This window comes from Triplophysa rosa, linkage group LG21, assembly GCF_024868665.1.
Source record: "Triplophysa rosa linkage group LG21, Trosa_1v2, whole genome shotgun sequence".
In the NCBI taxonomy this organism is placed as follows: Eukaryota; Metazoa; Chordata; class Actinopteri; order Cypriniformes; family Nemacheilidae; genus Triplophysa; species Triplophysa rosa.
In genome coordinates, this window is record NC_079910.1 from 9,375,420 (window position 1) to 9,402,842 (window position 27,423).

The following is a 27,423-nucleotide window of genomic DNA, read 5'->3' on the forward strand; positions in this document are numbered from 1 at the left end:
ATGTTCAATTCTGTCTGATAACTTGTAAAAATGATGGCACACAAAGATTTTAACTGAACCAGCGTCATCTTCATATTAGCTTGTAAATCCTTCTTTTACCACTAGGGACACTCAAACGCAACTAAACTACAGCAAGAAAAATATGCAATAAATAAACAAAGAAAAAATATACTTAAAATGGATTTATTGACTTGCATGTGTGATGGCGATTGCTTAGAAAGGAGATTATGAAAACACATTTATGGCTTTTGCAGGACAGAGTGAAAACAAAAATCAGCACCTTATATAAACATTTTACAGATATATTAACAACTTCATCATAAATTCTTTTGTAAACATACCAAACTAATATAAAATATTCCTGACAATTACAACAAAGTAAATAACAAAATGTTATAATGGCAAGCAAATCAGGGATCTAAGAGAATAACACAAACTACTTAAAATTATACAGGATTTTGTGACAAAACACAGTGTCATGCGTATATGATTAAAAAGGACTTTTTAAAAAATGTAAATTTTACATAGGCCAAAAAGGACTGTGTAACAATGTATGTCTGTTCAGGAATGTTTCCAATTAGTCTTTTCTTATGGTTGATTTATTGAGGAAAAATGGCAGCAAAATATTTTAAGTGAACAAAATATGGGGTTATGGAAAAACACGACTATCACAACAATAGTCCTGTGCGTAGTCCAAGTAATTGACAAAATGAAACTTCATTTCTAACAGCTATAGAGAGCTGTGTAAGGCAGAGTCAGCATTATTACATTAACAAGATACGTAAATGAACTGCAAACCTTGTTTTTAAAATGTGCTGAGAATGGGTGCTCATTTTGTTGCCTATTCAGCCATGGCCAAACCTGAACATCCTGGGACAATCCTGGGAAGGTTTTGTTAAACATAAGTGATTGTAAGCAGCGGGATCCAACAATACACAGTTTTGATTTAGGTCATGAGCTCATGGGTCACAATTTTAAATCAATGTTTAAAAAAATAGTAATAATTTGGGGAACAAACTAACCCATAGACACAAAGAAACACAAAAACCCAGGCACGATACATATTTCAACAGAGTAACCAATAAAATGTGGTCTTGTCTTACCACACAATTCAAAGAAAATAAATAAATAAAAATGTAAATAACAATTTACTGCGGAACACTGTAGCTCTGTCTTACATGGATAGCATTTGTGTTGCTGCTACACGTTTTTTTCTCACATACAACACAATGAAGCAAACAAAAGCCTAAAATGCAAGTTTTAAACAAATTTGTTTTTTTCTTATTTTCATGAAATATGCATATTAAATTAATAAAAAAATCACATATATTAACATTCACTTTCCAATAACTTTACACAAATGTTACCAAAGGATGTGCACGGATGTTGCATGAGAATACCAGAACATTCTGCGAGTTAGAAACTGGAAGACTGTTGCGATGAACTGAGACCTTGGTCTTCGAAGCTAATTTAATAATAATGTCATGAGTTGAACGTCACTACCTTGCTACCACTTGAAATAGAGAACACAAATGAGGTGACAGATTTGGTAAAATGGTTCAAAAATGAGATCACTACGAACACACCGTAAAAGTCCTTCCCTCCATTAGGATATCGCAGATAGAAACATGGGTATTAAGTGTAGGGGTAACATGTGCGCTTGCTCGGTCCAAAAAAAGTATCCACCTTTTAAAAATGTCTGATGTGTGAGAAGCATCTCAAAAATCAGGTTTACAAAAACGGTTGGTACCTGGTTATCGTTCAGTCAGTTTTAGCCTTGACTACCACAGGAGGAGAGGCTGTCGTAGAGAGAGTCACTCAGTGACTCGGGGGTCTCGAGGACTTGGGGATGGCTTGGAGACAGACCGTCATCCGGTCTCTCTCTCACCAACTCTAGACCCGTGTCCCTCACCATCTCTGGATTAGCAGGAATACGACTTTTGCCTCTACGTGCCTGGACGGGTTGAGGAAGACTTCTCGGGTCACCTTCTCGGTTGCTTATGGGGTCACTAGTCTTGTTGCGCTGCACACAAAACGGCCCAGAAAAAGCACAGTGAGTTTTGATTTAAGCTGTACTGAAATCTTACAGCACCATACTGTGATGCTGTATAGCAACATACATTGAATGACTACATAACAACAGTAATCCGTTTGCACTGAAAAATCTTAGTAAAATGTAAATAATGCTGAACTTTATTGCATTTATAGCTGATCTATAAACAGTGAGGTAGAAGTTGTTAATTGTTTTACTACACTTGTGGTACTGACATGTACTGTAGGTTTAACAAGTGATCCTCACCCTCTTAAAAGAGCTTTTATGACTGACTGGCTCCACACCGTCTCCAACACCAAGATAAACCTCAGATGGCTCTGCCGATGCTTGGAGGTTAGGAAACGTCCAGTTTTTAGTAGGGCTTAATTTCATAGGCGCTCCACAGATATCAGTGCCTGGAAAAGAAAACCGAAGTGAGGAGAAACACCACCTTCATATATCTGTCATGTTTTATGCAAAGATTTTACATCATTCTATATTAAAACTGAAAAACCCAACTGTTTGGAAGTGTACTCTGATTTCGAAAATGCGTTTAATTCTGCTAGTTTTTGGCAATGCACATTAAATAAACATCACAATTAAACTTTAACAATATCAGATTTTCACTACCCAGCTATCGTGGCCCAAATAATTTCACGATAATGTGTTCTTTCTTCATTAAAAAAAAATAATGTTATCAGACAAATTAATCTTTAAATTTGTGTGTTTTGTGTTTTCTCTCTCTTTTTGGCCAACTGAATCACAATTTTACCATGAATCACCATTATATTGTTACACCCCTAATCGCAATGAAATGAAATGAAGTAAAAACCTGAAGAACTGCTTTTCTAAATCAAGATTATGGTGCCAGCAGATTTGGTCAAAATTACTGTCAATATCAGATGTAAAATATTTTTTAGTAGCACACTGCATTCCCATGGGAACAGGGGAAAAAATGTAATAGGACAACAATTTGTAACCTTTTATCTAGTACATTTTTTCAGAGATCTACACTCCAAATACAACCTGATGTTGTGAACAAGCAGTGTAATAGTCTACAAGCTCTCTCTAAATTCCTGAAGAATAAAAAAGTAATTGTCCACCATGGCATATTCACTTTTGGATTTAACACGGTCACTTACAATCCTACTCTATTTACAACGTTTATTAAAAAAAAGCATTCCAATACAAAGCTGAATTCATACCATCATGAACAATGCTTGCAATCTGGCTGGTTGGAATCTTGTTTTCCAGCGTGCTGGTGTGATGGTCTATATCCTGACTCCCCATATAATCCTCTTCTAAAGAGGACAGCTCTCTCTCCAAAGTCCATGCCTTGTGGGAAATTTTCATCCCTGAGCCATGTTTTCCCTGGAGATGAGAAGGGTCACTCTCCCCGTGGCACTTTCCTTTGGGAATGCTTTTGCAACCAGCATTCGCACTGTAGTCGGGAAGCGGGAATGTGCCGATGCCACTGTCAAGAGTGTGTGTGGAGATTCCAGAACCTGTAAGAAAAGGATTGGAAAATAAGACAAATGTGGCCTTACAATGCTTTTACTGATGTCATGTGAGATCTCGTATGCCTCATTAGCAAATAATTTATCCATTTGATTCTACTGTATCAAATTAAGATTTAATGGCTAAGGGCATTCTTTAACCAGCACTTAAAATCTACATTTAGGAGATGGCAAATATGGCTTTTGTATATTTCATTTTCTCCGGGAATTTAACTGATGGCTTTGGTACTCCTTGCATTTTGTTATACAAGTTATGGCTAAAACACACTACAAGACTTTTGCTAAGATTTTGCCCAGATTTTCAGTCTGGACTTGTTGCAGAACGTCTGTGCCTGTCAGTTAGTGTGTTTCTATCAGAAACTTTCAAAAAGTCTGCAAGTGTGTGATTTTAGTCTAGTTTTTAAAAAATCTGTTCAGATTTTAAAAGTCTAGTAGTGTATGCCAGCCATTAAGCTACAAAAAAACAATAAATGAGCTGGAGAAACCCAACCCCTGGAGAAACCTAACTCTAATTTATACCTGGATGGTTATGCAAGTTTCCTGTAATAAATTATTACCATGGAACTTCATCCAGAGGGAAACATCATGCACATCACACCCTATTCAACATATTCAAATACATCTACCAAGCAGCTGTTGTCAAGGATGAATCACTTTGACGCACCTAGACAATTCATCATCAAAGACTGTAAAACCAGGTTAAAACCTGTTTATTGTGGCTACATGTTAACCACTCATAATTCCTGCCCCTGGAAACAATGAATGCCACACATTGTAATCATGCATTACCTGCAAAGTGTTCATGATGAATGTTCTCAGCCAGGTTGTCATCTGATGTAACATCTTTCCTCAATAAAGTAGAAACCTGTACATTTTTAAACTAAAATTAAAATAGTTTCTCATCTTCACTAATTAAAAACTAATTTGTAAATTTCAATTGGTGATAATTACAACAACGTATGATTTTACCTTTTCCATGTCATCACTGCTTCGTGTCTGACTGCCTATGCCAGAACTCTGGTGACTGAATACAGGTCTGGATTTACAGTCAAATGAGAGGCGTCTATGTGCCATGCTGATGGCTCCTGTGTCCTTCCCATCAACCCTAAAAAGAAAATGCAAAATTTTTTTTTCTTTCACACAACATAATTTCACATGAAACTAAAAATGTCAGTCTGTTTCTAACACATGTCAAAGCAGCTGACTCACAAGCCATATTCAAATTAAGTATTTGAATGCAAGTACACGTTCACACATTGAGTTGTTTTAAATTACCACAGATACTCTTATTGGTATATATATATACAAACCCGATTCCAAAAAAGTTGGGACACTGTACAAATTGTGAATAAAAAAGGAATGCAATAATTTACGAATCTCATAAACTTATATTTTATTCACAATAGAATATAGATAACATATCAAATGTTGAAAGTGAGACATTTTGAAATGTCATGCCAAATATTGGCTCATTTTGGATTTCATGAGAGCTACACATTCCAAAAAAGTTGGGACAGGTAGCAATAAGAGGCCGGAAAAGTTAAATGTACATATAAGGAACAGCTGGAGGACCAATTTGCAACTTATTAGATCAATTGGCAACATGATTGGGTATAAAAAGAGCCTCTCAGAGTGGCAGTGTCTCTCAGAAGTCAAGATGGGCAGAGGATCACCAATTCCCCCAATGCTGCGGCGAAAAATAGTGGAGCAATATCAGAAAGGAGTTTCTCAGAGAAAAATTGCAAAGAGTTTGAAGTTATCATCATCTACAGTGCATAATATCATCCAAAGATTCAGAGAATCTGGAACAATCTCTGTGCGTAAGGGTCAAGGCCGGAAAACCATACTGGATGCCCGTGATCTTCGGGCCCTTAGACGGCACTGCATCACATACAGGAATGCTACTGTAATGGAAATCACAACATGGGCTCAGGAATACTTCCAGAAAACATTGACGGTGAACACAATCCACCGTGCCATTCGCCGTTGCCGGCTAAAACTCTATAGGTCAAAAAATAAGCCATATCTAAACATGATCCAGAAGCGCAGGCGTTTTCTCTGGGCCAAGGCTCATTTAAAATGGACTGTGGCAAAGTGGAAAACTGTTCTGTGGTCAGACGAATCAAAATTTGAAGTTCTTTTTGGAAAACTGGGATGCCATGTCATCCGGACTAAAGAGGACAAGGACAACCCAAGTTGTTATCAGCCCTCAGTTCAGAAGCCTGCATCTCTGATGTTATGGGGTTGCATGAGTGCGTGTGGCATGGGCAGCTTACACATCTGGAAAGGCACCATCAATGCTGAAAGGTATATCCAAGTTCTAGAACAACATATGCTCCCATCCAGACGTCGTCTCTTTCAGGGAAGACCTTGCATTTTCCAACATGACAATGCCAGACCACATACTGCATCAATACAACATCATGGCTGCGTAGAAGAAGGATCCGGGTACTGAAATGGCCAGCCTGCAGTCCAGATCTTTCACCCATAGAAAACATTTGGCGCATCATAAAGAGGAAGATGCGACAAAGAAGACCTAAGACAGTCGAGCAACTAGAAGCCTATATTAGACAAGAATGGGACAACATTCAGAACTGAAAACGCCCTTGTTACTGAGATTACATCTGTTATTGACACCAGGTCTCAGCGAACGGCAGGTTCTGGAATGCACCTATCTATGACAGGTTGAACACCGCCTCCACAGAAAGAATATCAACAACTACTTCTCTAGCCCCGCCCACTTGTTCGCGCATGACAATTCTGTAGTAACACAAGTGGCACGGAACCAGATAGAGCGAGCAAGCAATAAACAAACATGCCGTTAAAGATAGCTAAATATTGTGCAATCCCTGGTTGTGGAAGAATACAGTCACTGCATAACCTTCCTTCGGATTCCGATATTAGTAATGTGTGGTTAAAGTTTATTTTTAAAGATGTTCCAGCTCATGTGGGAAAAACATGGAGCGTTTGTTCGATTCATTTCTCCGAGGATTCCTTCGTGAACAAGACACTGGATTTGTAGAAAGACTAAAATTAAAAAGCAGTGCTGTGCCGTCAATATTGGATCCGATAGGAATGGCGCAGCAATATTATGTGAGTAAAACATTTTTTAACTATGCGTCACTATTGCTTTGTTAGCGATCGCTTGATATGCCCTGAGCACTATTCGCACGAGATTAGTATTACCTGGGGACCTCTAGTCATTTGTATTAGGTTGAGGTATGAGGTTGTCTGTGATCTTAAGCCCGTGCGAATCGGCATCTCTGTGATTTGGCGGGCTCATATATCATTTTTCAAGGTTTTACCCACCGTTTGCGAATAATGGAGGCTGTTTTGAAGTGTTTTGGTATTATTTCGAGTGCTGGGTCATATCCATAAGTTACCGGGAGTCTCCTGTTTGTTTATTCATCATGGAAACTCTCGAAACATTTGAGACCGGCGATCGCGGTGATCTTTTGTCCGGTTCGCGATCACGGGTCTCAAATGCTGACAGGTACGGTCATATATCATTATACGCAATACAACTATAGGCTATACAAACTATACACAAAGCCTTGCCATCACATCTGGGAAATAAGTCAGTAAATTTGAGTAAAATCATCCCGTGCGAATGCGTCACATGAAATACTGATGTGCGGAGGTAATTTATAAATCATACGAGGTCCCCAGATAATGCTAATCTCGTGCGAATGGTGCTAATGTGTAACCTAACGTTACGTCTCTAACCAAATTCACAGAAGGCTCCAACTAAGATTACTACGCAAACTGCTATCCAATCATAGCAGTGGGCGTTTACTTCCAAGTCTTCAATGCGGCACGCCCATTAAAACCGAGCGTTTATAGAGCTGGCCTCAAAACCCTGGTAGAAAATAGCCTATTACTTATTGATTTTGATGTTTTTGAATGTAAAAACCACGCGAACATCAAAAGTAGACCTCATACAACAGTATAAACAACAAACAAGCCCAGTTCATGAGACCTTTAAAGTATACCACAGTTTATCAATTTAATATAGCTAATACTACAGATTACTTTAGAATACTACAGTTTTTTTATTTAATATCATAGTGCGTCTTTCACAATAACTATATTTTAATTAAATATTTGGTAACACTTTACAATAAGGTGCTATTTCTTAACAGTAGTAAATGCATTAGCTAACATTAGCTTAGAACAATTTAGTTTTTCAGCATTTATTAATCCTTGTTGGTTAATGTCAATTCAATTGTTCATGTTAGCTCATGGTGCATTAACTAATGTTTCCTGTAGCTCAGTGGTAAGAGCATGGCGCTAACAACAACAAGGTTGTGGGTTCGATCCCAGGGAATTGCACATACATAGAAACAAATGTATAGGATAATCCAATGTTAATTGCTTTGGATAAAAGCGTCTGCCAAATGCATAAATGTAACAGACACAACGTTTCATTTTAAAAATGTTTTATGAAATGCTGAAATTAACATGAACTGAGATTAATAAATGCTGTAGAATAATTGATCATTGTTAGATCATGTTAGCTAATGCATTAACTAATTGTTAACAAATAGCACCTTGTTGTAAAGTGTTACCAAATATTTTACACTTTTGATTTAGCCTAAATAACCCCCCCGCAATACCACTATGGACCACCGGGGGCCTTGGGACAAAGTTTTGAAAGAACTGCTCTATAGACCTATGCTGCTTTGTACTAACCGGTTCAGCAGTTGTTGCATGAAGTTGTCAGATGGCACTCCCCTATACATCACAGACAGCTGTCCTTGTGCCTGGTCCATCACCACCTCACAGGAATGTCCTTTTCCTTGTCGGTCCAAAGCCACTCCATTGACATAAGCCCTTTCTTCTTCAAGAGCCTTATGTAAGCCCTCGGCTTTCTCAATTAGCATAGAAATATTCAAGCTCTCACCGTCGGTTTTCCTAGCTGCTCCTTTGGAATCCTTGCCCACCGAAGATATATTGAGTTTCCATTCTCTCTTGTCATCTTTCACTTTCGATCCTTCTGGTTTTCGGCTAAGAGCTGGCAGCTTGCTTTTTCTCAGACCAAACCAGTTGGCAATGCCGTTGGAAGCCTTTTGCTTGACTTCAGCCATTTGCCCTTTATCTTGTTCTTGCAATTTTAACATATTTTCCTCGATGCCCTTCATGACCTTCTGCTCAATAGAAGATTGAGGACTGGGGGCAGAGTGTCTCTTCTCTTCGGCTACTTCTACCGGCCTTGGAGGTGGAGGAGGAAGACTCTCTCCGTAGGTAGAATTCTTCTTCTTATTGGCCCTGAGATGGCTTCTATCTTCAGATTTGGACATGTACCTCTGAAACTCTTGGGTAGGTTTCCCATCTCGGTTCATAGATGGTGGTACAGTTTTCGTTGGTGACTTAAGTGGTATTTTATTGGGGCTGCCACTGTGGGGACCGGTGATGTTTTTTCCATTATATGAAAGGCTATGTGGTGTTGTACTTTTAACATAGCTGCGCAAGGCTTGTGCAGCCTCTAAGTTGGAAGATGGTGGATGCATCTTCGATTTTGGACTTTCTTGCTTGGCTAAGAATGATCTTGAAGTATCAATTTCAAGTTTAGATACTAATGAGCTGGAGGGAAGAGATCTGACTGCTTGCTCACCATGCTGAAAGGACCCTTGTTGTTTCGAGATAGCACCATCAAGATGACTTGAATGATATGACTTTTCATCAGTGGGTTCGGTATTTTTCATAAGTCTATATTCTCCTGATTTACAATCAGAATTTTTGTCAGCAGTTTTGATTTTATCTTGGCTACGTGTTGCCATACCTGCAGTGGACTGAAATTCTTTCCTTTCTGCAAGCTGAGAACAAGCTGTTGATTCCTCCGGGTTCCTTAACTTGCCAAGCGCAGCCAACCTTTCTTTAAACGAATGACTTGATTCACCTGAATGTCTACCAATCCCTGATTTTTTAGGAACAGGTGGTGGATCGTTCCTTTTAAAAGGTGATTCTGTGCTGGGTGGATCATTATCCATTTCATTTTTCTCTTGGCTTCTGGACCGCATACTGATCCCAGTCTGAGCTTTCTGGGATGTTGACTGACTAGGCAGACTCCGGTGATTAACTTGCTTATGCCACACGGGGCTCTCCGAGCTGTCCTCTTGATCTGAAGAATTACATTCTGGTGAGGTCTCTTTCTGCTCAAGACTTGTTGGCCGCTCTATTGCAAACGTTGACTGCTTCCCTTTTACCGCTTCACTACTAGAACTGGTATTGCAAAGAGATGAACTCACTTCTCCCAGTAACTGGGACACATCGGTAGCACATGTTTTGGAGAGATCGGAGACGTTTTCATAATGGGATATTTTCAGAGGGGTCTTCTGAACGTGAGAACTTTGAGTAGGTTTGGCTACACGACTTGTTTTAGGTATACCAGAGCTAAGATCCTTTGCCAGTGGTGTGGGAACATCTTCAGGCTGGGGTGGAGATGTTGGTGCAGATTGAGACTCTGATTTAGAAGCAGGCAGCTGTCTTTGCCTTTCCGTTGTGGTGGCCTTTCGTGTGGCTACAGGCGACTGGTGTACCTCATAATTGTTGCTTCGGCAAGGAATCTTTGAGCTACGCGTCAATTGAGGACTGAGACGAGGTGGATTAGTTACTGTAGTACGTTCTCCAAGAGTGGGTATCTTAAGAAACTTGAGCAGTTTGGAGGGTGAGGCCTTGACCTCTCTAAGGCAGGAAACTTGACTTGGGCTGCCTGTAAGTTTTGATCTGCTGGACTGAGGATCGGACGGGGTGCTGTCTTTCACAGGAACAGTGATGTCATCGAGTACTTTTGAGGCTGTGTGATTTTCACTAGGGGAAAACAGCAGACCTTTGTGCACCGGTTCATTGCTTTCCATCTCACAGTGTGCATTCTGTAAATTGTCTTTGAGTCCAAGAGTAGGCAGCTTTGAGGCGGCCATGCTGGCTCGACAGAGACAGTCCGTGTCTTCTTTCACTGCAAACTCTTCACTACCACTGACCTTCTCAAGTCTCTGAGGTGCTACAATGTTTAAGTGCTTCAGATCAGAGTCCAGCAGGTTGACATCAATTGAGCCATCATCATAAATCGTGTCATTGCAGGTGCTACCACTAGACCTGTTTGACTGGGACTCGAGCAGAAGGTCAGATAACCTATTCTTGTCTCTTGTTTCTACCAGAAAAAGATCAGAAACTGCTCTAGTCGGATCTCTTTCTGAAATTGACAATCTTAAGTAAGGATCTAGGGCTTCTAAAGGGTGGGGATCACTGGATGGACCTTGCTCTGCTGAAAGAACAGACACATCAGCAGACGTCCTATTTACAAACAGTTCATTTGTACCCGTGGCAGGCTTCACGAGGTCCTGCAATTCCGAATTCTCCTGAAAATCAGACCGAGCTAAATTTAGGTTGTCAATAGTAACAGGGGATGAAGTGCAACAATTGTGGCTACCCTTCGCTAAGCTGACAGAATCTTTATTGGACAGCATCAGACATGTGCTACAGCTACCACACTTGACATTGCTGTGATCTCCTCCATTCAAATGTGGATGTGTGCAAACATCTGGACAGGAATGGGAACAATGTGCTTTGGGTGCATTGCACCTGGATGAATTGTCTCTGCAGGCTAATACAGCCTCCTTAGAGGCAAGAGCCTGGCTGTAGTCACAGATTGACGGAATGCCAGAGGAGCGATGGTACCGAAGAGGATCAGTTTCTTCAAGCTTGCGGAGGACTTCTAATATGTGTGCTTTCTTTTTTAAGAATGGAGACATGGCCTCCATGGAGGTGGACGAACCCTGGGTGTCAGGTATGCAGTTTTGTGCAAATTCACTGGTTCCCTGAAAAGCAGAATTGAGTAAAATTACTTGTGCTTATTTTACACATAATAGATGTAACAAAGTTTGGTGATGTGTATGGATTCCACCTTGGCCTGTGGATTTCTCTGAGTCTCTATTAGTTTGTTAGATTCACTGTGCTGCAGCTCGCCGATGTGTTCCAAACAGGGCCCCGGCTGCTTTGATAAAACACAATAAGGATAACTTTAAACTTCTTATATGAATTAATTAATAGATTATGTGTAACAGTGTACACCAGGGGTATTTTTTCTCGCTTTAAATCCTTTAAGTCACATAAAAACAACAGCCCAAGAAAGTAAAACAGGAAAATGTTAATTGACCAATTTTCTTTAGTTTGCAAACAAAACTAATAGGATGTCCCAGTGGGGTTTGAAGAATGTTTTGTGAAAAACACTGCATTTAAACAACATCATAAATAGCACAGGGGATTGTTTCATCATATGATCATGTGTAAGTATTTAAATCGCTTACCTGCTGGTGTACACATGATTGACTGTGTAATTTCTCCTGAAGGAGTTCACACAGTGTTCTGTTCTGCCTCTCCAAGTCAAACACTCGCATTTTCAGCTTAATGCATTCCTCTCGCAAATCCTAAGACAAGAATTTGTGTTTATACATTTGAAAACATTACAAAGTTATAGTCCTGAAATGCATTTGCCAGGTAGGTAACACTATATAAAACATGCTGTTCAAGTTATGTGAATTCTTTGTATGCCAAACTAAATACGCAAGGACCTGTTATTTAGTTTTCTTTCTTTAAGGTCTGTTTACACTAAGGACAATAATGATAGCTATAACTATAACGTTTTTTAAATTACACTAAATTTAAGAGAACAGTGGAGCCCACACCACAACTATAACCCAAACTATATCATTCTTCTTTATCGTTACTTTCAGTCTCAGAGCATTTTTTCCAGCTGATGAACAATAAAACATTGACAGTCAATTAAAATCCATTTAAATTTAATGGGCTCGCACATTTAAAATGTGAAACTGCATAGCACAAACTTAAAATAAAGAATATTACTGTCCGTTGGTGTGAAAACAAATATAGTTATTGTTCTTGGTGTAAAAGAGCTTTTTAAATAAGAACAGGATGCTCTATGACAAATAATCGGCTGCATAAAATATACAGTTTTACCTTTTGATTGAGCAAAGCTTGGACAACATGGTTGGCCACCTACAAACAAAGAAGAATGTAATCATTAAAATTTGAGAACATGTGTCTGAAACATCTTAAACAGAATTACAAAACGTCTTGGCTCCCTGCGTTATACAAAATCACTCCAAATCTTAAAGGGACAGTTCACCCAAAAATGAAAATTCTATCATCATTTACTCACCCTCGAGTTGTTCCAAAAATATTTGGAAGAATGCTTGTAACAAAACAATTCTTGGCCACCACTGATTACCAAAGTAGAAAAAATTACAAGGGTAGTCAAAAGTACCCCAGAACTGTTTGCTTTCTTACGTTCTTCAAAATATCTTCTTTTTTGTTTATCAAAACAATGATATTTAAGGGTGAGTAAATGAAGACAGAATTTTAATTTTTTCGGGTGAACCCTTCCTTTAATGGCAAAACAACTGCATGGAACAATATATAATGTCACTCAGGACTCACCTCGTCCAAGCATCGCTCATATGCTTCTCTCTGACTCTCATTTGCCAGGGAAAGAGCAGAGTTCTCAGCCTATACAAAAAAGGACAGTTTCAAACATTAAGTCGTGACTTAATCAAGGGAAGCAAATCTATTCTTGGTGAAAGCATACGATTCACTTACCTGAAGTTCCTTTACTCTCTCTAGGAGCTCACTGCTACTCTCTTCCTCCAGATAGGACTCAAGATCACCCTCCTCAGACTCAAAGTCCTCGTCCACTCTATTTTGGGCCTCTTCCGACATTGTCTGTACCTGACGAGAAAAAAAGGTTCAGTTTCTGTACCTTAATTCGTAGAGATGCTAACAATACCATCATGAGTTCGATTCCAAAGAATGGCAGAAAGTGGAAAGTATTCAGCCGGTACACACAGTTTTAAACCCCTATTCTGTGTGTGTACTGTACACACTTGACTGAGCAAGCTGTAAGCCAGCTTTCCAAACTATTTTGTATACCTAAAACACTGAATAAACAGACTAATGGTATGCTTTTGAATCTAAAGGTAAAATAGGTATTATAATCGAGACATCTTCACATGAATAGCATCATCAGAGAGGATTAGACAGAAGAGGTTTGAAGACACTGGAGGATTCCTGCCATCATTCGGCCTCCTCATGACCTACTGATTTACTGACCGGGTCACAGAATTGGTTCCTTGTGACCTGCATTTAAACTTAGGAGGAGAAAGGAATGTATTGAGGCACATGATCGAGTGCTGTGGTTCCCCACCAATATATTATGTACATATTTACATGTCACACTTTTGACACGGCAACTCTGGGTTGACATGTAAAGAGACCAATCACATTGTATTATATAGTTGTATTATAACTTGTAGCTGATAAAAAAAATCCAAGCCTGAAAATAACCTCACAATTTAAAAATGTTCCTTTCATCCGCCCATTCCCACCACTGCACTATACCGTAAATATGACCTTCAATGAGACGCCGGATGTACTTGACGAATGGACTATCATTGCCAAATTGAATCTAAAAATCAATACGCATGTTCATGCGACTCATTTATAATTGATCCTCTAAGCATTCTGTGTGCTCACTTATGTGCCAAGCCTATGTATAGACGCCTGACTCTTTGCGAGTGAATAGTTTAAATGGAAACTCCATATCTGGAAGTAAATGAATATAAAGCCTATTGGGGCCCCGAGGGCTGACAGGGTGTGGAGGGTCAGAGAACACAGCTCTGTTATAACAGTGAAGTACAGCACTACCGCAAGCTCGAGGCCACACTATACAACTACAAGCTCTTCTAGAGCGCTGCGGTGCCAGGAGGCTCCTTTCACATGACAAACTCTTTTCACAGAGACACAAGGCAGAATCCACTAACAGATGAAGATATATGACAACGGAGCACATTTAGCTGTATTTTTCATTTGGAGACACTCTACATTTTAAACATTTTAGAAATAAAGAAAATGTGTACATGTGTAATTCATCTTCATTAAAGGGATAGTTCACCCCCAAAAAAAACATTCTGTCACGAATTACTCACTCTCTAGTTGTTCCAAACCTGTATACATTTCTTTGCTTGGTTGAACACAGAGAAAGATATTTGGACGAATGCTTGCAACCAAACAGTTCTTGGACCCTACTGGCTACCATAGTAGCAGTGTTTTTTTTTTTCGTTAATGAAAATAATGAAGAAAAATATTCGTCAACTACTATTTTCCCAGGACAAAAACGAGATGATGACGAGACGAAAAGTAAGGCCATTAAACGACAACTAAGACTATATCAGCACGCAATATCGTTGATGAATAGAGACCAAAATGTAGTTATAAAATAAAAACTTACCCAAAAACTCTTTTTAGTATTTGTCAAACAAAAATAGGACATGCATGACTAAATTAGATAAAAACTAAAAAGTATATTTATTGTGGGACTAAAACTAAGACTAAAATAAAACAATAGCTGACTAAATTAACACTACATAGTAGTCAGTAATTTTTCCTACAATAGTAGTCAATGGGGTCCAAGAACTGTTTGGTTATAAGCATTCTTCCAAATATCTTTCTCTGTGTTCACCAGAACAAAGACATTTATAAAGATTTATACTCGAAGGTAGGTAAATGATGATAGAATTTTTATTTTTGGGTGAACTATCCCTTTAAATCTGTAAGTCCATCATCCCCACATATCTGAAGTTATAAGATGGTGCCTATTGCCTAAAATATTTGACTATAACATTTTACTACATTTACTACTATTGTACTAAATTTGAAAACAAACCTAAACTTTCTTAGTTTTATTTTGTACCAAATACTGATTCATAACTTCTATTTCTTAATACATTCCGTTTTAAAGAATATTTTAAGCATGCATTTTAAAAACTATGTCTGTGTGTTATGTCTCTCAATAAAAATATCCGAGAGCTATCTTCTATGATGTAATACATTTTAAAGTTCCAGATACTTAGTTTCATTTTAATAGCTCGCAAAACACCCGTAAAGTAGAGAAGCCAAAAACTCACCAAGATATATTGTACAAATCCAAAGCCTTAGGCACAAAACATAAATGACATTTTATAGTCTGAAGAGCAAGTTTATACGATAGCCTTCTTTAGCGTGAACATAGCTAGAGGAGAAGAAATAACCGGTATTCCAGGTCGGTTCTCTGGTTTCGTTTTTGAAACAAAAAAAAGAAATGTAAAAAAAATGTTAAAAAATTAAAACTTCTTTTTTAATTCAGAGTGCCGTGCTCAATTTCTCATTTATGTCTGTCTAAACTCACACACGCGATACGGATATTAAGGAATACGCCCTTTAAGGAAGTCAAATCTACATACCGCTGTAATTATGGGTAAGTGATGAAAGGATGGCAATACGTTTCACAGCATTTGTAATACTTCTGGATTAGCTAGAACCGTTTCATGACTTTAATCCACTTTACCCTGTGTCTGTTTTCTGACTGCTGGCGGCTAGGGTTGGTTCACCCTCAACCTCAAGAGATGTGAGGCCTCGATCATATTTTCTTCCCATCTATGAATCACTTGCACACGATGAAAAATTAACGGGCGAGTAAGCTGATTCTGGTGAAATACAGCCTCAAAAGTGTATTTTTAGCTCTAAAATGGCAATGATTTAAACCGTCGGTCTTCATAACAAAACTCCTCATCACAGCTACTGTATTTTTGGCTCTTTCTCAGAAAACATTTGACATTCCTCAAAAGTGACAGCAATATATGTTTGATGAAATAACAGAGCGCCTCCCGCCATAATAAACAAAGCACTTTTTGTCAGTCCTGAGAAAGAAATTCATTCTCCCGGACCAGCGCAGTATAAATACGTCCAACCTAACACAAGCCCTCAACCTACACAACAGGTCTAGACCAATTCATTTCATCTCCACAAATGCTAAACAGACATTTTCAGTTTCCGTCCTGAACAACCACACCTGGTCTAACCACACAACTGGTTGGCACTCCTCAAAAAAGGTGTGTTAGCATGACCGCAGTCATTCTCTCTATGGTGCCTTCAAGACCAGGTATGAAAACCGCTGAGTACAACTAAGTACAACTTCTATTAGACACATCACCAACGTCAACTGTTCTTTATATGACACCTAGGTATTCAATTTATGACTAACATTTTGCTGCCATCCTCATTTTACTCTCAAATTTCGCTTCGGTCCTGATGGCCAATAGCATCACCTACGCGCTGAAGAACTCTGTTCTCACATCCTAAATGGAACAAGACTAATCCCCTGTGCTCTTGTGACCTAAACAGATTAGCATCCGTTTGCATCTGGCCCTAAATTTAATGCTTGCGCTCTATACAGACCCATTGTGAAGCCATGCTGTTTATTGCTGGACACGTGTGACAATCCACCCAGATTTGTAATGGGATCCTATGTGGATTAAATGGATCATTAAATATTAATTGGGGCAAACAATTGCGTTGCATTAACGCAAGGCTCTAACTTTCACTCAGCAGATCACCAATATGTAAAAAGGATAGTAGTTTCAGTTTTTTATTTTGTTGAACAACCTCACAATGATTTTTTATAATACAGTTAAAAAGAGTTTATTTTTATGTTTTGGTGTCAATGGTTCCTTAAACGTCCTGATGGGGTAGACATTTGAAAAGATATATAAAGGGCTGAAGCAAATATCGCTGTTGTCCTTCTTAAACCTTGTAGCTATTATGTGGCTTTATATTTGTCACTGGGTTTTGCAAATATCTAACCAATAAAAAGTGCTTGTCAACTTCGACAATACAGTATTAAATCATTTAAAAAGCACAGTGTTTTTCTATTTCTTGAATCTGGACAGCGACGATATGCAAAAGTAGTAGGGACCAAACTTGAACGGTTAGAAATCAATCCCTAAAAAATACTTCGTGAAAACCCCTGTTTTAAATATCGGGGTAGACGTGCCCCACTTAATATCTAGGGTGACTATATTTCTGCTCTATATACTATCCTGTTGTGGAGCCGATTTTGGCGACACGCAAAACAGAGGCAAACAAGCACCCATGCCAACAGGAATCTTGGCTGCGTTCTGCTACAATGCCAGGCCCTTAATCTCGGGATTTGCTGTACAGCAATAAAGCACTGTGGCATACCCTAAATAGGGCCCCAAACTCATTTGTCTGTAAAGCAGTACATTTATTGAAACTAAGCTTCTGAGAGACTACTGTTAGTGTTCGTCTTTGAAGCACAGTGGAAGTATTCCCCCGTACTTCTGAGTCAGCGGCTTGGTATGATGCCCAAAGGAGAAGTCTACCAAATGTGACTAAGACTTGAAATCAAAGTTCTGCTCTGCAGACGCCAGTCTCACAAAGCATGGTAGAGTCAGACACCAGAGGCCACTGTCTACTTCACGAGACGTATCAAACACAGGAGGGACATTCTTATCTGAAAACGTGGAGAGAAAAGACTGAGCTTTTCATACCGAAAGTTGGTAAAATTATTTAAGGGGAATGCAGACAAAGATGGTTCAATCAGGGAGTTTGATGATGTAGTTTCAGACTTCAAAGTACACAGGCTGACATTTTTTTTTACCATAACACACACAAAAGGAACAAAGACTTTCACTGCCTCTATGCACAAATGCATTACAGAAAAGCATCGGAACGGATGGCTGAAAGATGAAGAAAACCTTTTGCGGTAAATTGACGAATTTCAAACAAACCCATTCAACTCAATGGACAATTCAGTGCAAGCCAGTTCTTGATACACACAGTTGCATTGTGTGATTGTTTTACTCAATTTTGTTCAATTCTAATCTGCATGTACTTTCCATATAGTGTATACTGGTCTTTTATCTTGGTTTGCAAAAATTAAGGTGTCTTTCACAACCTTCAGTGGTTTAAGTAACCGATAGGGCATTAATGAATGAATGGCCGACACGGATATGATGCTCATGTTTCCTTTTTTTGAGGGGGGACCTCATACAGTGAAGAATCATATCTTACAAAATGCAAATACGGATTAAAAAGAATGTAGATAAAAAGGGAATTGGATTTTGGGGGAGGTCCTGAATGGCTTGGAGGGGTGGAATAAAGCCAGTGTGAAGGCAATCAAACAGAAGTAGGGCTCTCTGGGATCCCAAAATGTGCTGTCAGCTCCGCCTCCATCCCCCACACTCGAGGAGTTATTAAGCACCAGCCAATCCCCATCCTCAGAGACCGTCTCTGATTATTCACACCCTGCACAATGGGCACAGAGCCCACAGACACCTTCATAACCCAATTATTGATCTTTACACATGATTTACGAGCAGTTCAAATGATCAATCATGCTCGGAGAGAATGGAAACTCTTCATAAACGCAAATAATGAATGAGTTACAATAAACAAAAGCAGACGCGCCTACGCTTAACAGAAAAGCAAACAAACATCCAGACCGTTCCGCTAAGTCCCTAAGGACATTATTTTTTCCCTTTGATGTAAATTATTCTGGGGATAAGATTCTCTGAAGTAAGCGAGGCGGCATCTATTCCGTAATGTGGCATTAAATATCAAAAATCTTCAATAATGTAGGTTTATATGTTTCTAGAGCTTATGCGGCTCCGTTTCAATATTTCATTCGCTTTAAAGATTATTTTATCCGGCGCATCAGTTACACTGACAGCAGGGCCCTAAATTTTACTCTCTAGTCCTCCATTTTGCTCCAAACATGAAAGGTAAGCTGTCTCTCTGTAGCTTTTAGCAAAGTTGCCGTGCTGCAGCCATCTGCAGACTCATGCATTATTGTTGTCTTTACACAGCAGCGCACCTATGTGGGTTATGTCTAGATGCAATATATTATCTCCGTTTTCACGGCCTTGAGCTACCAAACACTTTGAAAAAGACTAAGCGAGCAAAAGCTATTGCTTGCTCAAGGACTATTCTGACCAATTAACTTTAACTCATAGCCAACTGTAGGAAATAAGGTTAAACCCTCACACCCAAACAATGAATCCTTCATGCATCACACAGAAGGATGAAAGCGGTCTCTCGTGTCTGATCCGGTTTAAACAGATGCGTGTTTATTAATATTTGAACACACAACAGATTCTCTAACCTACATTGTAATGAAATCTAGGACTGTTACGTTCCATTTTGAAGAATGAGGAAAACTTGTATTGGTTATTTAGAGTGTTGTACATAGGTATATTGCAAATGAATGGCATGATGACCTACCTGCAATAAAAGTCCCAGAACAACACATTTATACTATGCAGAATATTATCCTAGCTTTGATAAAAACGCTACAGATGGCATGACTGCTGCACAACTGTTCGGCAAGGGATAAATACATACATTACAAAACCAAGCCAAATCTGATATCCTTTCCATCGGATCATGAAACATATCGCAGACAAACTGCCTGCTAAATCAAATGACTAAAAATAGTGAGAAACATTCAGGCAAGATGGAGCCCCCATAGAAAAACAGTATTGCAAATAGCTTTGCATAAAATTACCTTTAATTCCAGTCAGAGCATCCCAGACGTTTTAATGCGACCCATGCAAACGTGAGGCACAGGAGCAGAATCCAAAAGTGCCACAAATAAACCTGTGAATTGTCAGCGATCTTCCGTCCTCCGCGAGCACAGAGGGCTCTCCCTATTCAAGAAACTAAATCGACTGTCCTTAAGCAAGTGTAAGGAAACTGTCTATAGCATCTGCAGTGGCCTCCATGTCCTCCCATTGTTCAAGGGAGTGTGAGGCAGGCATCCTACCCAAATAGACCCAGCCTACTACAACAGCTGTGGGCCAGCCCCCTACCTCTCCTCTGAGTGTCTCTCCCTCCTCCAACGGCTGCAGCTAAACATTAACCCTACAACTGCTGGCCAGGCCATAAAACCGAGAGGGTTATATTTCAAGGAGGACAACGCCGCACCCCAAACAATGATGAGGAAAGAGACCCATATCCCAATGAGCGCCAGGGTAAAATGGAGTTACCGAGGCAACTCGGCCCCCATCAAGAAACAGGAGCTTCTTTTCTAAGAGGATTGGACTACTTTATCAGACGTGCAGTGATTGGATTGCGACTACAGATATTGCGGAGGTCAATAGAGCTGAATGACCACAAACTGACCTGGAAAACACTGATGAATGTGTGCAACAAACTATAGATAGCACAAATACATGCATAATGAGACTTGTGTGACTAAGTAGGGTTGGATACATTCATAACTTTGCAATTTTGACTCTCCAGTCCAATAGTTCATTACACCAACACTATCTATTCCTAATGCCGGCACAACAACAAATTCTTGCAAGCACTAAAACCTTATCTAAATATATTTGCTATGTTATGGCTACAAGGTCTACAAGGCCATGGCTTGTCCCTGAATGTGAATGAACCTTAGATCATGTCCCTGCCAGATGCTTATTCATATGTGCATGCCTGTAGGTAGAATTCCACCTCTGCTATGTTGAGTCTTCACATGAGATGACTAAATTGGATGAAATGACCCAAATGCAAGGGGGTCACATGTTGTCTTGGAGTCAACAGTCAAGGGGCAGGACAAAAGGCCATTGTGATGCCTTAAACTCCACTTTCACCTCTCTAAACACCAAGACGGATAGACTTACGGCATTACGAACAATGATCCGGAACCACAATAGGGTACTTTGTGACACGTCGGTCTTAAATGTCAGGTATTTAGAGACAAGTTTTCTTATTGGGGGTTGTCGTGTTAGCGGTGTGTTGCCAAATCACCACTCGGCGATGACATGCAAACTGGAGCACACTTGAAAGCGTCTGTAAGCCTCAGGTGCCAAGTGACATTAACATGCTCGTAACAATTCCACCGCACTACATCTCCTTAAACACAGCTGGACATTTGACCCAATTAGAATATCTCAAAGGACGTACTTCAGGCAATTACATTTGAAGATTTATCATGATGGAGCAACATTGTGAATGTGAATTTGATTTTGGCATGTTGCATAACTATAATGACGTTGTAATGAGATTGAGCAGACTATGGACACTTGGAGTCGTGCGTGAGATGATGATGAAATACTCAAGAGAGAGATTTTCTGGGTAGATGAATTATATGATGGTGCTCTTCTCATCCACTCCTCAGAAGCTGAACATACAGACATACACATATATGTCTATACACGCAGTATTTGTTTATGTCTGGCACTACATATGGGACAAGACATTTGCCAGTGCTTGTTCCACTTCCATTTGGCAGCAGTTGGTCAATGACAAAGCGTTTGGGTGAATCAGGATTAAGAGAATAAATCAGGCTCATGGCAAAAAAGCCCCATTGAGAGTGAGACAGCTTAATGGGCGGTAATGTGCTGAACTCCATGTGAGGTGGAGGGGCTGATCCACCTTTTAGAAATGTGACACTAGTCTGGGTTGGAGGGGAGAGAGGGGGAAATATATCATGGTGCTAAACTTGCCGGTCTTTGCATCGTGAAGAGCGTATCTTCAGTTAAAACAATCACGTAGTGGTAAATAACAAATTTATCACTCGCATCTTTTTCTCATAAAGCGCTTGACTAGCAGTATTTAGTCAACTGGAGGGTAAACAAGTCAATTCAAGAGTCTGTGTGAACACTAAACTCTAGTTTCCAAATATACAGTGCAAGTATGAACAGTAAAAACACGCAGAGTAAAAATAAACTGCTTGACAAAGCAAATTTGACTTGGAGGTCAAAAACACAAAAGTCAATGCCATGTCTACCGCACAAGGACATCTGGTAAAGCCAAGGTGGAATAATCTTGTAGCTATGGTTACCACCTTGACTAAAATGTCACACCGGCTACTGTATTGGCTTAAAAAGTAAAACATAAAATCTGATTAAATTCCTTTAAACAAAGCTACATATTTAACAAACCTGGAAAAAATGTCCTCTCACTGTAAAATAAACAGCTCTGCATAATAAAACAGTGGGCTATACGCTTGGTTTAAAGGCTGGCATGTGCGTTGTGCTGGCTGGGCTGGTGTCCCCGTGCCGGTACTGCAGTAAAGCGCAGTGAAGCCTGGCCTTCAGCAGACTGCAAAGCCAGTGAACATGGACACAGCCACTAAACATCTGGACACCAGGCGTCGTGGCTTAAAGCAAATGCCCTCCGGCACCTTCCAACTGGGCCGACGCAGCCATTTCGGCTCCCTACCTTCAATCTTTTGTACCGCTCAATGTGACCACAGTCCAGTTAAAATGCAAAAATCCATATTTAAGCCGCATTAAAGCGTTAAGCGTGCAAGCCGCAAACTAGCACTTCATTTCCGTACTTAGATTAATCCTCTGCTTAAGACAGTGCTGTAAACACACATGAGTTCTGCCACCTAAAAAATATAGCCTAAATAAAAAATGATAACAGACTGCCGAAAGAGCAGACCGCTAGTGCGAGTGTTTTAAAAGAAGTGACCCTCTAGCATGGCAGCTTGCATATTTAACATAAACATAACATACATCAGCTTTGGTAAGCCTCTCGGGGGAATAGTTTGGCGTAATTAACGGGGTAAAGGTCACTAGATCCTAAACCACTGATGCTTTCATTTGGAGAGAAAAAAGAAGGAAAATGAAGGCAGAAGGCCATTTTTCCCCCACTTTCAAACAGGGTGGTGGCTTGGCTTTTCAAAGGGGTCTATGACTGTAGCCTCTTTGTGCCAGAGAAAAGGACCCCTGCCATATCAAATGTATGGCGCTTTACAAATGCCCCACTCTAAACCGTTCACCATGAGGTTTGTTTGACTCTTACAGCTGCCCAACCAAATCACAGACATTTATCCCCTCTCTACCCAAACAGGATGTGCCATTGACCTGGTTTGCTTGAACTGATTAAGGCCACATTCCAAAGCATATTTCCGCTGACTAAAAGTATGAATTGAATGTTTGTTGCAGATGAAGACTGGCACACTGTGAGAAATCAAAGCAAATGTTTGCTTCAGTTTTTTTTGCGAGTGTGAACGTGAAGCAAAACGAATCCAAATATTTTGCAGCGGTGCACTTCTTTCGCTGATAGGTTCTGTGAGCGCCACTGTTTCATGTGAAAGATACTGTTACTGTTGGAGAACTACAGGAAGTTAATTGGAATGTAAGCTTGAAAACTTCACTGTAATAATATGTACAGCTGTGGAAAAATTAAGAGACCACTTGAAAATTATTTAGAGTTTTTCTGAATTTACTATTTATAGGTATGTGTTTAAGTAAAATGGGATTTTTTGTTTCATTCTGTGAAATAATGCCAAATTCCAGAAAATACAAATATTGAAACAAAATCATCAAAATAACAAAAAAAAGATGCAATGCTTTCAGATCTTGAAAACTGTAAAAAAATAATGTTTAAATAACACAATACTAATGTTTTTATGTGCATTTTAGTAACAGTTCAAAAATAAAAATGTGATAGAATAACTTTGATAACCACTTTTCAACCACAACTTTCATGCTTTTTATCATTGTGCTTCACATTGCTTTTGGATTACTTTGTCATTTCTAAGGTTTTTGTCTGTTGGAATTCAACAGACACTATATCGGAATGGCCACAATACATGTAGAAATGCAAATTTAAAGGCAACACTAAAGTGCTCTCTTATTTTCTTCAGTGGCTGACTGTACATAGTTGACAAATAAACCGCACATGTGTCCTGGTGGACATGGCAAAATCTTTGGAAAAAAATAACAATTAAGATAAATCTATCTTATGCTATTTTACATTATAAATATACTGCAAGTAATATAAAATAATATATTATTAACAGTTTGTTTTCAAAATTTTTGCTGTCACACCATAGGACACATGCATAGTTCATTTGTCAACTACCCACATAAAGTGTGCAAAATACAGCCTACATCGTCATATATGTGCAATGGATGCACAAAAAAGCCTTTAATGTCTTTGTATGTACGTCGAACCCCAAAATCGAAACAAAGGCTGCAAGAGGGGGAAATGCAAGAGTAATTGCCACCGTCCAAATATCTGCAGTGTTTGTGAAAACAGTAGTAATGTCTTGGGGAGATGACAGCCCACTCCCCCGCTGTGTACGCGGCATATCTTTCCAGCATCCCCGAGTAATTGATGAGTTTTCTACATGCTTATATGATCCCCCAATCCATAACCATGGTAATTGTTTGCCGGAGAGCGGAGGGCAACGCGCCAACAGGGAAAACTGGTAACAGACATGGCCGACCTAACACAGCATGGGGAAAATGAGAGCCTGTGTGTCTGGAGGGAGTTTAACATGCTTTGTGCCAACACTGACCCATCAGGATACCTTCCAGCCTTTTATGTTGACAAGCAAGATGCTGGTGGAAGGACAGCTTCCATTTTCTCACCCCAATGCAAGACTACTTCTCCAGGGTAAAACTATGACTCTTTGAGAACAGACCCAAACATGCGCTGCAAAGTCCAATTTCATGCCTCATACCTAATTTTCCAGAGAGCAATGTTTAGATCACCAAAACTGAAAACAACAGTCAGACAACAAATTTAAATTTAAAAGGGGAAGGGGTCACTTCTTCTTTCGAAGGTGGTTCCTCAAATCTGGGCCGTGCAAAGCTGCAGAATAACAATCAGGAGACGTAAACCGTTCAACAACATACATTAAAGCCGCCAGATAAATCTGAAAGACAGCTTTGTTATGGAAGCTTTTGTGATAGCAGCTGATCAGAGTCTCTGCCCTGTTTTAGGATCAGGTGGCCAGCACAATCTCCCCCAACCATTCTGGGCTCCAATCCATAAAATAACATCATGAGCCACAACCTGGAAAAACAACGAACGGCACTGTTCACAACACAGAGTAACAACTCCAGGCCATGTGGGAGTTGTAATGTGTTGAAATGGATTTCAACGCTGACTGATAGTATCCTTTTCTAAATACATATGCATGGGAACAATAGCAATTGTGTGACTGATATGGCACAGTAATTGTATACGGGCGTTTCACTGGTACTAACGGGAGCCACACGGCTTTAACCTGAGTCAGTGGATTTTTGCAGAACTTGAATTATATGGAGTCATACATTTACACACAACTTATGATGAAAAGTTTACCGTTGGTTAAAGAAAAGCACTGATGTACCAAACACTGAATATTGGCTGCATTCTGATTCCAAAGCTAACATAATACATGTTACAAAATAACTAATAGAAACGTTATAAATAACTATTCAAATAACTTTTCAGCAGAATCAGGGCAAAAGAACACTTGCACGGCTGCACGCATAAGTGCTTCGTTGGAAGAAATGTGCCCATAATTGCATAGACGTCCAACAAGAAAATCTGCCTCACTCAAAAGTGCCTAAAGCATGTGTGTGTGTTCTCTGCAAGGATACACCCACACTGGCATGTGCAGAATCTGTCTAAAAAAATATTGGAAAAACACACACTGTTTAGATACAGCAACTCAAACAGATAATCTGCAGCTACACAAACATTTGTTATCTGTGAAAATATACATGACAGAACTCACAAAGCACAACCCAGCACAAACATTTTGAATTCCCCTTAAGTGTTTTGGAGTCATTAATAGTGTGTGATCTTGCCTATGTCATCTGACTCCCATTAAAGACAATGTATGTCTCCCGGGCATGCAAAAAGATCAAAAGCTATGCGAAGATAATGTTGTGATCGCAAAATTACCAAACAACTGACTATCAGTAAACAGGGAGCAAGGCCCCCTGCTGCCTGTAATGTCCTTTGTGGCCATTTGGTTTACTGAGCAATTTGCAGTTTATCTCGCTTTCGATTGCTGTCAGCTATTTTGGGCGCATTATTTATTTAATGCGCTGTGCAATGGGTTGTTTGGGCACTCTGTGAGAAGAAACATCTCCACTGCATCGTGTCTCGGAATATGGAGGGGGGGGGGTTGTAGGTTGTAAAATATCCTGAACATGGTTCTGAACACGGGACTTGCAAATGTTAAAAACATCTGTAATATATTAAAGGGGAGGGGCTGAGTGCATGCTTTTACCCTCAATTACTCTTGAATTAGTTGCTGTTTTAGGGTCTCATGCAGAATGAACTCCGCCAAAATGAGAGAATTTACAATGCAGCCTGCGTTTACATCACATACACAAGTAAACACGAAAGTTGTGGGAGTGCGTATTATAAACAGTCACACGTTTGATATGCTTCACAAAGAGGGGGAGCTTTACCTTTAACTAGCGTTACATGAAACGCTATACATAGTGGTCCGCGGAAAGCGACGCAAAGGCTTGAAACAAGATCGGATTATTGTTATATTTTATACATTACCCTAAAAACCACAAACTCCCTATATAAACAAAAAACTAAAACGAGTTTGAATGCAGTTAAAAGGTTATTTAAAGCTTCATGCATCTTGTTTCTGAGCAAAGCAGGATCACGACAAGCATCCTCAGTCTACAACCCCACCGGTGTCCCAGATAGCCGGATGGCTAATGCTCCACATTTCCTTTCCCCATCTCATATCCCACACATCAACATTTAACAACAAAACAAAATCACTCTCTGGATGCACATTACGCTACATTTAGCAAAATCGCCATCGTTTCAACACTTTCGACAAATGGCTTGGGGGGGAAAGGAATCTTTACCTCGCGCGATCCTTGCGTTTCTTCGGAAGGTGTGAAAATATCGACGATAAATATCGCTACGAAATACCTTTAACTGTACTATTAAACTGGCAGCGTGTGGACATGTTTATCTGTTTTCCCAGCCGCTGATCGGAGGTTTTATCGTCGTCTCTTCCCATCCGTCTCTCTTCCCGTGTTTAGGTTAAAGCACTCGGCAGGAAAAGTGATGTCATGGCTTGAAATTGTGTTGCCCGCCCCACTTTTAGTAAAAGGGCCTATCTTTATGTGCTCCACGTAGCATTTTCAAAAGAGTGTATTTTATTGCTTGCCCTTACACGGTTTGTTTATAAATAGCCTTTATATTTGCTCAACCACTTTATTTTGCTCGAATGTAGTGTGCAACAAACAAACGCGC

At 39.6% G+C, this 27,423-nt stretch overlaps 1 protein-coding gene across 4 annotated transcripts; it reads right to left on the reverse strand.

The window, feature by feature from the left end:
* Positions 1-167: 167 nt before the first annotated feature.
* nckap5l (NCK-associated protein 5-like) lies at positions 168-27,246 on the reverse strand. 4 transcript variants are annotated; one of them, XM_057363309.1, is made up of 12 exons: positions 27,030-27,246; positions 13,165-13,293; positions 13,006-13,074; positions 12,526-12,564; positions 11,856-11,975; positions 11,453-11,539; positions 8,242-11,366; positions 4,519-4,654; positions 4,339-4,414; positions 3,238-3,537; positions 2,300-2,448; positions 168-2,023 (listed from the first exon to the last, which is right to left on the reverse strand). In XM_057363309.1, the coding sequence occupies exons 2-12, from the start codon at positions 13,282-13,284 to the stop codon at positions 1,772-1,774; spliced, it is 4,473 nt and encodes a 1,490-aa protein (XP_057219292.1). In that variant the 5' UTR covers positions 13,285-13,293; positions 27,030-27,246; the 3' UTR covers positions 168-1,771. The 4 variants fall into 4 exon arrangements, with proteins under 4 accessions (XP_057219292.1, XP_057219289.1, XP_057219290.1 ...); XM_057363306.1 differs by having other exon boundaries at positions 11,453-11,542; XM_057363307.1 differs by lacking the exon at positions 27,030-27,246 and adding an exon at positions 19,964-20,205 and having other exon boundaries at positions 11,453-11,542.
* Positions 27,247-27,423: the final 177 nt, after the last annotated feature.